The sequence below is a fragment of the Pundamilia nyererei genome, unplaced genomic scaffold (genome assembly GCF_000239375.1).
Source record: "Pundamilia nyererei isolate P.nyererei 1_Seehausen unplaced genomic scaffold, PunNye1.0 scaffold00150, whole genome shotgun sequence".
In the NCBI taxonomy this organism is placed as follows: Eukaryota; Metazoa; Chordata; class Actinopteri; order Cichliformes; family Cichlidae; genus Pundamilia; species Pundamilia nyererei.
In genome coordinates, this window is record NW_005187551.1 from 367646 (window position 1) to 379191 (window position 11546).

At 42.6% G+C, this 11546-nt stretch overlaps 1 protein-coding gene across 1 annotated transcript in view; it reads left to right on the forward strand.

The window, feature by feature from the left end:
- Positions 1–942: 942 nt before the first annotated feature.
- Positions 943–11546, forward strand: part of arhgap29a (Rho GTPase activating protein 29a) — a 30484-nt gene continuing 19880 nt past the window's right edge. Inside the window, exons 1-2 of the mRNA XM_005744874.1 lie at positions 943–1213; positions 2392–2781. Coding sequence (XP_005744931.1) covers positions 2517–2781 — 265 coding nt within the window. The 5' untranslated portion in view covers positions 943–1213; positions 2392–2516. The remainder of the gene's footprint in view (positions 1214–2391; positions 2782–11546) is intronic.

The window sequence follows — 11546 nt, forward strand, 5'->3', positions numbered from 1 at the left end:
AAAAAAACCAAACAGTTATTACTTTTAAATATATAATTATATACAAATATATAATCTGGGTACTGATTTTAAAAGTCACCAGGCATTCGTTTAGAAAGCTTGTCCGTGTCCTGCAAGCACAGTTCCCACTCATTCTTCTCCTTTAAAAGGACACAGAGTGGTGTGCCTCTCCCAAAGGAATGTCCCATGTCCAAAAAACGTCCTGATCCAAGAAAAACAAATTGCAAATGGGAAACTAGTGCAAACCGAATGTGTCTGCCATACAGATTTGCTGTAGAAGTACATTTACGTAAGCAATCCAGGCGAAGTCAGTGAAATCTTTGCTGCCTGCATGCATGCCTGTATATACACCATATACAGTAATCAGCAAAGGAGTCAATTAACCTATACTCAGTGTTTACTTTATTTTAGAACCAGTGACCTATGAATGGCATTTCAAAAATAGTTTTGTCAGAAAATGTCAAATCAGTTGGAATAGATAGTTTTATTTTCAGAATAAAGGTTTAATCACTCTTGCTTTTCTGAGAGCTTAGCACCAGGCACCTTGTTACATGTTTTGTAACCACAAAGTGATCATGATGTTAAAATCACCATACTGTTATCATAATGTCCAAACTATTTATCATTTAAAGTCATCACATCACTGGTAAAAAAGTTTCATTTATACACTGTTTACCTTCAATTTAATACTTAGCTTACTTCTTCCCAAGGCTTTCTGATAAAAAATAGAAACAAAAATTCAGCGCAGCACCTGAGCCTGAGTCAGGTGAAGTCACTCATTAAATAGACCTCCCTGTCCGGCATCACAGCGCCCCTAGCGGTGGCAGTTTTTATAAAACAAGAATAGAACATATGGTGTTTGAAGTTACGCCTTTATTTTGAAAGGAATGACCGGAAGGTTCAGCCTTTTCACTTTAAAACTCCAGACACCTGTTGTTAAGGGAGAGACCACAAAAATGCCAGTGAGGTCACACACACACACACACACACACACACACACCCCAACCGAGCTCCAGTTTACATCACATGGAGAGAAGAGCTGACGGAACACGGAGGAGCTGAGGCGGCGGACACCGGAGGGTTTGGGACACAGCTGTGAACATAAGGACAGAGCGGTGTCTGTGGATTAATTTATATGTTTTTAATGCTGCCCATCGGACACTTTTTCGCTTCAGGATTTTTCGGGCTGCAATGTTTCAGGACTTAACGGCAGGTATGTGATTTTATTTGATAGATTAGAACTTTTTTTGAGTTTCTACTGTAGAATATGTGTGCTGGTAAATGCTTCAAGCTAACAAAATAGGATAGAGAAGTGAATAAAAAGTGCGGGTTAAGTCGCAGTTCTTTTATTTAGATCCACGCGAACTTCGTGCTTATCTTTTTTTTACTTTATTGTTGGATAACGAACTTTACGACACAAACACAAAGTGGTCTCTTTACCACGAAAGATGAATGAGTTTATGCTGAACTTCACTTTTCTCTTCCAGTCATTCTGCTCAGCTAAACTCAAATGGTGGCTCGGAGAAGGCAGCAAAAGATGATATTTTATGATCAGAGTGTTGCTAGTTTAGATTTATGGACGCCGAATCACCCACTCTGTCATAATGTTTCATTGACTTTAACGAGGATTAAATCTGGCCTTTATTTGAGTTAGCAACAAGTCAAAAATCGCCCCGCTGTTTAAAATTAACTTGAAACGTCATGCTGTTCTTGATCTGCGTGTAGACGTGATGGGGCCACTCTGACATGAGTAGCGGCTTAAATTTCAAATGTATAAAAGTACACACGATGATCACCCCCCCCCCCTCCCCTTTGGATTCATAATACTATACACAGGGCTGTATATAACATTATAGCTACAGATTTGAACGTTAACATTTCATGACTGCTGTGTTGAATGCGGTTAATGCGCCAAACGTGCAGAAACGCTACACTAGTCAGTACATTGTAGTAGTAGCAGTAGTAATCTGTAGTTTGGTGGTCTCTGTCACATTATGTTCTGTGCTGTAAATGTTGTAAATTAAATAATTACTGCGTGAAAATGCAGATTATTTCGATGAATTCACATCACAGCAGTTTTCCACATTGTTCAAAGCACCACACTGCTTGCGAACTGTACATATTGACCATTTCATGCTCACTGCACTGTCGCGATTGCCAGTGCCATAGAAAACGTGGAAAATCCACCTGTTGAGTATCAACAAATGCCCGATATGATTTCTGAGTATGCTGATTATCAGTAAAAGATTTCTAGCAGTGGCAAAGCTGGATGAAAAATAGTCTTGTTGTACATGTTGCTGTCAAAAGTTTATGTCCTCCCTGATTTCACATGTTGTATTGAAGTTGTGGAAAAGCTTTGTAATGTCATCTTATTGTAATTTCATGTTTCAGGATTAGACACCTTCTCTCTCTGTGGAGTGCTCTTCATCCCTGCTGGGTGCTGTTTTTAGTTTGAGAACAGAGCTGATCTGAAGGACACCAGGCATCAGGCCCGAGGGCCACTGGACCATAAAGGCATGCTTGCTGCCATGCTGCGCCAAAGTTCTGGCGGAGGATCGGGCGGTGGTGGTGGTGGAACCAAACTCTCTCTGGGTATTTCCCGACTCTCCAGCTCCAGCATGAGTTCAGCAGGACCTGCCAGAGCCTCCAAGAGCAGTTCGGTGAGCTTGGACAACCCGGATGTCCTCGCCTCCGACCCAAACTACATCATGCAGCTGGTCAGTGACGTGCGCAAGTTTGCTGACGTGCTTCTGCAACTCAAAGAGGTGTTCAACTCCAAAGGTATGTTAGAAACAAGAGAATGCAATCATCACGGCACATGTGCCACCACCTTTAAAAAATCTACAGCTGATTAAAAGTGACACAAACACTCTCCTGACTAAACAATAGATAATAACGAACAGTTCAGTTATTATTACCACATTAGTTACCATATTAGGTGTACACGCATCAGAAGGCTCACTTAATCTGGACTCTGTCTGCTGTTATGAGAGTGTCTTTGGGGGCAACTGTGAGTGGTTTGTTTCCACAACAGTGTACCTGCTGTGGATGTGGGCTTTTTCAACAAATTACACCAATGAGTACTTCCACGTATTAGCAATGTTTGCCTGTTTCTTAACTAAACACTGCACACCTCCTCTGCTTTTTTATTATTCTGTTTCAGTCATAAAAAAACCAAAACACTTGATTGGTCTTTAAACGCCGGGCTTCTCACGACACAGAAGTGCTGAGTAGTGTTGGAACGGCGATTTATTGCTGAATGTAGCTGCCGGTCCACTCTTGTGCACATACTTTTGCTGTCACCGCAGAGGACACAGTCCGGACCCTATTTACCTGTTTTTGTCATGTCCCGGCCTTGACTGCACAGTCAGTGAACCTGCCTTATCTCACTTTCACTATGGCTCTTATCTTTCCTGTAAAGTAGAAAATAATGTGTCTTAATTGGTCTCAGACAAAATACACAGTGAGAATTGAATAAAAAGTTGGCGCCGCTCTGATCTGTTTTAAACGTGATACAAACCCCCCCCCAAAACAACAGCAGCAGCATTCCAGCTGGGCTATACTGACAGTAAGGAATTTAGATGGAATACTAAGCCAGTTATTAATGCGTTTCCTTTAGACAGTTACCAATCTACAGGGAAGTAAGGTCTGGACTGAGGTTTACGCCATTCCTGCTTTGGTACGTTGTGCATTAGCTTTTGGATGAGACCCAGATTTGTTAATCCCCAGGTCTTGTTAAGATGAGGTCAAGGTACATATGGTGGTGGGGCTGTCCCCTTTTCCCCCCATTAGCACTGCCATGACACTCAAGCTTTAGGAAAAAGGAATCCCAGTGGTTTTTTTTGGGTTTTTTTTCAGCAAAGGTCAGCAAAGGTGCTTGACCCGGCTGGGCAGCTTGAGAGACTTTTCAGCGACCCGTCAGCACGCCGCAGATCAAAGCAGTAAATCATCATGTGCGAGCGACTGACGTCTCCAGTTTTATGGGGGCAGGAGGAGACTTTATTTAGGAAATATACCTTGAAGCCTTTACCGCGTCACATTTTCTATGATTGACGACTTGGTCGAGTGTAATCAACAGACAGTTGTGTTTTCATTTAGTTTAATAGCAGATTTAATATATCAAAGTCAATACATAGAGTGCTAGCGCAGGTTCTCGCTGTGGATCACGGTTGCATAGCTGTCATTGTAGATATTTTTGCCTTTGGTTACTGGGGTTAAGAAACCGGTTTGTAATCTCTGTTTGTCTCCTAATGCTAATTACAGTCGTTGCCTATGTAACTGCACATCATTTACAGGTCTAGTAAGCACAGGCTCCGTCATGCCAGTGTAGTCGTTGAGATCCCAACACGTGATTGCAAAGCTTGTGAGTATCCCCATTGAAAGGCTTATTTTGGCTAAGTACAGGAAAGGGCAGATTTGGGGAAAACGGGGCAGATTACGATGCAGAAAATGGATCTGCCCGCTACTGGGGGAAGTGGCAAAAAAGTCGATCGCGGCTCGAGCAAAAGGTAGAGTTAGAAGTAATGTTTAAAGGCTGATTGTTACATCGTGAACCCATGCAAGCACGGGGCAGGGTCTTACAGAGAGGCTACCAAACTTGGCAATATGTACTGATTCAGGAAACAAGTCTTTATCTTGATTGTATCAGGGTGGTTTTTGCTTGTCGTGTCATTGTTAAGGTTTAGGGCTTCAGGGCATTAAGGGAGTGTGCTAACAGATTGTTGGAAGTCGCTGACTTGTGCTCGGATTGGGTTTGATTTAACACCCCAAGGCCTCCTCCCACCCCACCCCCAAAATTTATGGCCATATTGTTTCTGTGGTGCTTCACAATAGAGGCAACCTCTCATTACCCCCAGCGCTTGCTGAAACTGGAGGGAACCCTCCTTTTTTTTTTTTTTTTTTAATGACACAGAGTGACGAGCGACAGTCAGCTCAGAGCCCCTGTAGCCTGTAACACTGCCTGTATTCACAGTCACTGATGTGAGTCTGACACTCATTGTCCCAGGAGGCATCTCCAGACTATCATGCTTCTGCTAACTGGCAACTTTTTGCAGAAACGATTCTTTCCCAAGTCCAGAATAGCTGCTGACCGCAGGACTGATCCCACAGGGGCTTTTCTCAGCCTGTGTTTTATTTTTCTGGCAATGCACATCAACCTTAAATGGTGATTAGTACTTAGTGCCTCTTGAGTTGTGGGTCAGTGACGCATGTCTGAATTGTCTTTTGCTAAGAGAAATCTGTTTATCCTCCTGGATTGCTGTTGGGTCAATGTTGACAACATGTCATATTCACAGTGTGACAGATACTTTTGGGGGCGTGACTTTGTCCAGTGGTTGCTTGTGAAAGACTTGTTAGTAATTGGATGGAGCGGATTGTTATTTTGACATATTGTTTTGCAGATGAGCTGTGGAGTTTGCCCTCATGGCATTTGCGTACAGCTGTAAGTAGAGTCTTTCCATCATATGATTTGTCAAGCAACTATTTAGCCCCTAATGTGTCTTCTTACAACAAATAACAAACTCCAAGCAACAGACTGTCGCTTCTCATCGTCTATTTTAGAGGTGAGGGAGTGCCTGTCCTGATACGATAGGTGTGCCATCGCTGTTGTTGTGAGTACCGAGGAGGATCGTGGCCAATTTCATGTGTCAGCTGCGCAATAAGGAAAACTGCAACACTAAGCAAACCATTCAGTGTAGGTCATTCAGACATTTACTGGCCAGTTTTGTGTTTTCACTCAACCATAATAAAGCCGGTTAGTGTAATATTTAAGACTATAATATGGTTTGTTAATAGACTTATATTTTATGTAGAAGCTAAATAGCAACAAAAGCTTTAAAATGTTCAATTTAGCCTCATTCCTGCACATCGCAGGTGTTGCTGATAGAATGAGAGATGTGGACAGCTGCTGTCGGCTTAACTACTTTACAAATCCGCTGAATTTAAAGATGGTGGCAGACTAAACAAGCAGTCCGTCTGCATACAGACAGCTTTGATTTGAGCTTTTTCAATGTAGTTGTGCTGTTGCTGTGTAAAACCAGCAGGGCTTTTCAGGGAGGAGATGAATAAGAAAAACCAGGGAAAAGACCCGAGCACAGTGAGTAAATCGTGTAATTCTGATGCTTTTCTAGTTGTCTGGTCAGTCTTTGAACAGAACAGTTTTAACCAGATTAGCATGCTGTAACAAGGCATTAACAGCAGCTGATGCGATGTTTCATATATTCCCTGCATCGGTGTCAGGGCGTTTCCCTGTCGGTCAAATATCTGTTCCCTGTTTCTGCCTTAATTTGACACACTGTATTTTTCTATGGACTGCTTTTGTGGACTGCTGATATATTGTGACTACTATAAACACGCAACTTCACATAGAAAATCTTAAACTCAGATCTGCATCCACTGCGTAGTTCATTGTGTGTGTCCTACACTCATGTTACATGTACCCTACATTGCTGTAGAACAAACCACACACACTTGTTTAGCGAATCTCTTGAATTACATGCTGACAAAGTGGGCCACAATGGGGTTTAAAACCAAGTCTTTAATCATGCATTATAAATGAAGAGAGATTTCAGTGCAGCACGTGAATGCTGATGTGTCCAAAGCCCGTGGCCTCAGCAGCTCTGTGATTGTCAAATATTGCACAGTCCCCATCATTCTTTCTGGAAATGCCTGCGGTGCAGTACACGTACATAAAAACTGGGTTTTATTACAGCTTCGTCATCATTTGTCACGGTTATGATCTGTCAGGGGGAATGGATGACTCGTATGGCTGCCCTCTTTAATTCAGCCTTTGAGTCGTAGGTGTCCTCGGTTAATCAGTGTGGGTTTTCAGAGGTTTAGATTGTGTTGTTCTGGATTTTAATGATTAACAGGTGGCTTCTAAAAGTGACCTGCAGGTGTTGAGTAATGTGTAACGGCATCCTGTAATACACCTTGAAAAAAGAAATTGGTTCAGCTGGTTCATTCATGGGTAATGTAAGTTTAGCAAGTTGCATATTGGCGTTTTGGACTTTTTTTGAAAATTTTTTGAAGTGAAAATATTTTCCCACATGTCATAACGTAAGTGCCCGTCTTTTTATTTTTGTGTCTTTTTTTTGAAAGCCAGCTGAATATCCTGCCATGCTGAAAAGGCTTTGTGGGAAAGTGATTCTGATCTGGGTCCTCAGAGAAAGCCCTAATGCTATTTTCGTAATTTGTATTCCAAATCACCGCTTGTGAAATACCAGCCTAAAATTAGCCCTTCTTGTACTTTTCACTAACCGTTCCAGACTTTCTTAATGGCCGCAGCTATGCTGTGTTTAGACAGTCTCTCCCTCTGGGTCTGGGATCCACTGTAATGCATGCAAGCTTCTTCTTGCCTCCAAAAAGTTCCTTTTATGGTTCTTTTACTGTGCCTGTATTTAAAGTTGCTGTAAATTATCCTGAGCACAAGATAATAAGTCTCCCCAATATGTACTTACATGCAAGGTTTGGGATTCCTGGGATCTCGATTTAATCATGCTGGACACTTATCTTGTAAACTAAGCCTCCTAACTGGATTTATTACATTAGCTTAATTGTTCTGGGGGATCCTTGTTTAAAAGCACAGCTATTGTCTTGGTATTAGTTGATGGGCTAGAGTCGGATAGATTTTTGGATTGTTCTCTCTCCCTCCCTAGGATTAAAGTACAGAGTCTTGTGACATATGGCAGGTCAATTTATCCTCTCTGACTGGGGGAACAAAACATGTAATGATGCACCCTGTACAGAGCGCACTGAGCTGACTATCTATCTTTTGGCAACAACAATGTGTACACTGAAGGCAGGCTGTATACAGGTGGCAAAGCCATGCAGACTTGTTGAGTTTGATAGTCCAACATGACTTGAAGATTTGTAAGTTGTTTTCAAGTTGGAACCCTAGGAAGCTCCCTCTCTGTGCGTATCCCTCTCCTTCGTACACTCCAGAAAGATTTACACTTATGGGCACTGTTGTTGTGGGAGCAGCTTTGTTCCAGGAGGCTGTCGATGTCTGCCACACACCGAGATAAAGCTCCAGGATTCCCACACTGGGCACGAGAGGTTTAGATAGACTGTGGGAGCTGAAGCGGGTATGTGCTTGAGAGAATCAGCCCTTGGGTATTCTTTCATATATACAGTAGAAGGTTTTAGCCCATATAAAAAAAAAAATGGATACTGAAGATGGCTTTTATAAATATGTTTTCTATGTGTGTGAAAAACAGGCATATAGCAGTGTCATGTTATTCTTATTAATATTACTCAGAATACAGATAATAGATTTATTAAAGGACTCTTTGTCTGTGTAAGACTTTCTTTTGCCTCTTTTAATTAAACTTGAAGGCTGAAGATTTACTGAGACTATGCAATGACATCAAGACTCTATGGTGCAAATTATTCATCCATTAAACGTGGATATCCAAATTAATGCTGACGGTGCATGATGGTGCTCATCCAGTTCAGGGTTGCAGGGGGCTGGAGCCCATCTCAGGTGGGGTACACCTTGGACAGGTTGCTGGTCTGTCGCAGGGCTAACCCTAACCTTGGTGCATGCTTGCATGCGACAGGACCAACCCCACGCTGTTTACAGCTCATAGCTCTGTTGGTACCTGCCAACAAAGCTGATGGGAGTGCATTCATTGAATTATAAGCACAAAAATTAAACCATTACCTTCCCAGTCATTTGATAGAACAGAAATAGGTCATGACTAACATAAGAGAAAACTCCTTGGTTCATAACTTTGAAAGCTTTTACAGAAGAGTGGCAGATTAGCACTGGCTCTAGAGCCCAGAATGCCTTCGCTCCTGTGCACGTTCTGAGTCTGCTCACGCTGTTAATTGCAAGAAACAAAACAGTGCAATGTGCTCAGTTAAAATGCTTGGTATGGTTTTCCCAGATTCCTTTTTTATATTCGGTGTAGTTCAAGTTGGAGCTATACAAAGCAATGAATGTCCCTGAAGTCGACCCTTTGCAGCGTGCTAAGTTCACAAAACGTGGAATTCTTGAATGTTTTTTATTGACTGAAATGTACTGTTTCAGTAAATTAAATGCCTTGACAGTTATGAAAGTAACTGTGTTTTGAGGGTCTTTTTAAAGCTTTTTAGCCCACAAAGCCCATTCTCCCAGGATTAGAATGCTAGTAAAGCTAAACAGTGTGCTCTTGTTCTCAGTGCAGTGTTTGCCCCCAACCTCAGCCTCCTCACCACCCAATTCTGCCCCTTGACAGGTGTACTAAAGGGGCCCATCTGTGCACTTGTTGGGACAGCTCTCCCAACTCTGTCCTGCAGATTTTCCTTTGCCCGTACTCTCTTCAGTCTAATGCCTGGCCTGCTTGGCTGCAAACTAGAGGTTGCACTGTGGGGGTATTTGAAGTTTCTCTTTAAAAAAAAAAAAAAGCATAGTTGGAATGCCAGCCTTCAGGGCTTTGCGTCCACAGTGGGCGACAGCGGCAGGGTGGTGATCTGGGGGGATATCTAGAGAGAAAGGTCGCCTGTCTTTCGTCTGTGACAGACGGCTCCAAATAGAAATGAAAGAGGATGAAAACAAATTCTTCACTCTACTGGGCATCTCATTTCTATTCAAAGGATTAAAGAGGGAAATATCTGATGGGTAAATGTGTCATTAGAGAAACACATCTTGGGATTTTTCACCTGTCTTAACATGTTATTGGATTTTTGTAATTGTTATTGATATGGTTATAGCTTGTTCTTCTCTCTGTTAACATGATGGCACGTTTTCTTAGTTATTTTTTTTTTAACTGCTAACAAGCTTGAAAAAGGCAATTCCCAGCAGAGTGGGAACAAAAAAAGCCCCCTACCTGGGTAGAAGGTGCTGCGTGTCTAGCCTAAGGGTATTTTTTTTTCTTCTCTTGAATGACAGCTCTTTGTGCATGCAGCCATGGGAAAATGGCTTCAAAGGTAAAGCAACAGGGAATGGTTTGGCATGAGCATAGAAACGTAGGCAATGTTACCCTGCCTTTTTTAACCAGCTGAGTGTAATCTGCTAATCCACGGAGCAGGCTGCCGGTGGTCTGTCGACAGAGGTGGAACACGGCCGCTGACCACAGGAAGTTTGATGGGGAGGGGGGATATCGAGGGGATCTATAGGCCACCCATTGCAGTGACCTGGCAGAGTGTTAAAGGTTAAGTGGACCTATTTCGCAGGATTGCCTTATAGTCGCGCAAATAGTTTGAAATGGTGGTGAGGTCGTTTTTGCCTGTAAGTGAGTGAGGTGGTAGAAAGTGGCATTTCACTCTTGCCAATTAAATATGACTCCTTTACAATAAAAAGGTTATTGAGTCAGACAGTGATTGATTATTAGACCTAAGGGTCAAACTATGCTTAGCAAATCTTACCGTAGCTTTTGATGAATGCTCAAGTTACTGCCACTCCAAAGTGCCAGCTGGTTATTTAGGGGGTGAGTCAAAGGAATGTCCTGCTGCGGTCTTATTCAATGGGACACATGGAGTGGTTTTGATTGACATTAGTCATGGGTTGCCTGTCCAACATATTATTTAGCCCCCTCTGCCTTGAGCTGCTTCCATCTGATCAGAGCGGCGCAGACCCGGTCGTGACACGTTTAGCGATTTCACACTCGTTTTGTGGCAATGCGCAGCCTCTGTCCTCTCAAATGTTTTGAAGCATAAATAATACATTGCTCCCATGATTTGCAATGCATGAATGAGCATAGCTAGGGTCGCAGCAAAAGGAATGTTGCCAAGTCATATTGTGTCAGACCCAAGTGGAAGTTTTGTGCCTCAAAGAGTCGAATCATTGAAGGCCCAAAAAGTGAAAGCTGGCATGTGGTACACATCAAGCAAAGACGTTGGGGTTGCAACAAAAGCGGCTAGTTTTATTATATGGTTGTTCTTTTATTGTGGGTAACGTGAAGTAGAAGGTTTATTTTTTTATTTAGTCTAAGTTTAATATGTTTTTTTGTCTTTTGTTTATTTGTTTTAAATCCTTTTTTGTTCTGAGAACCAAACAGACACAACTCGGGCAAATAATTCCTGTGCACGTCACTGCTTCACTCATGTGCCACATGTCTTTCCTGCATACTGCGTAGCCTAAACCAATCATGAATCTTATCAAATGGAAGTATGCATCCTAAACTTAATGTTAAATCTTGAAGTCCATCACGTGAAGGTGTCAAGAGAGCATCTGCTCCACAGTGTTTTGGTGTTGACGTGTCATCTCAGTGGTGAGCGATCTGACAATGTTTTCATTATGGATCCCCCTCCACTCCTCGCTCCCGCAACTCCCGTCCGCGCTCCCAAACAAGAGGCTGGAATGTTGGGTTTCCATGACGCTAATGAAGTAAAAACCTGGCAATGCGTTGCTGGCAGCCTCTGAGCAGCTCCTGATCTGCGGCCTCCTTCTCATCAGGATCAGAGTCTGATCCCTCTGCAGCCTTCATTCACCAGGGCTTATTATGCCCAGGAATGTCTCTCACTCACTCCCTCCCTCATAACCCCCTCTGAAGCAGGGATGTGGGGTGCTGGGGTAAATTTTGGACAAATCCCCAGTAAGAGTACTACCCCAAATAACACACAAC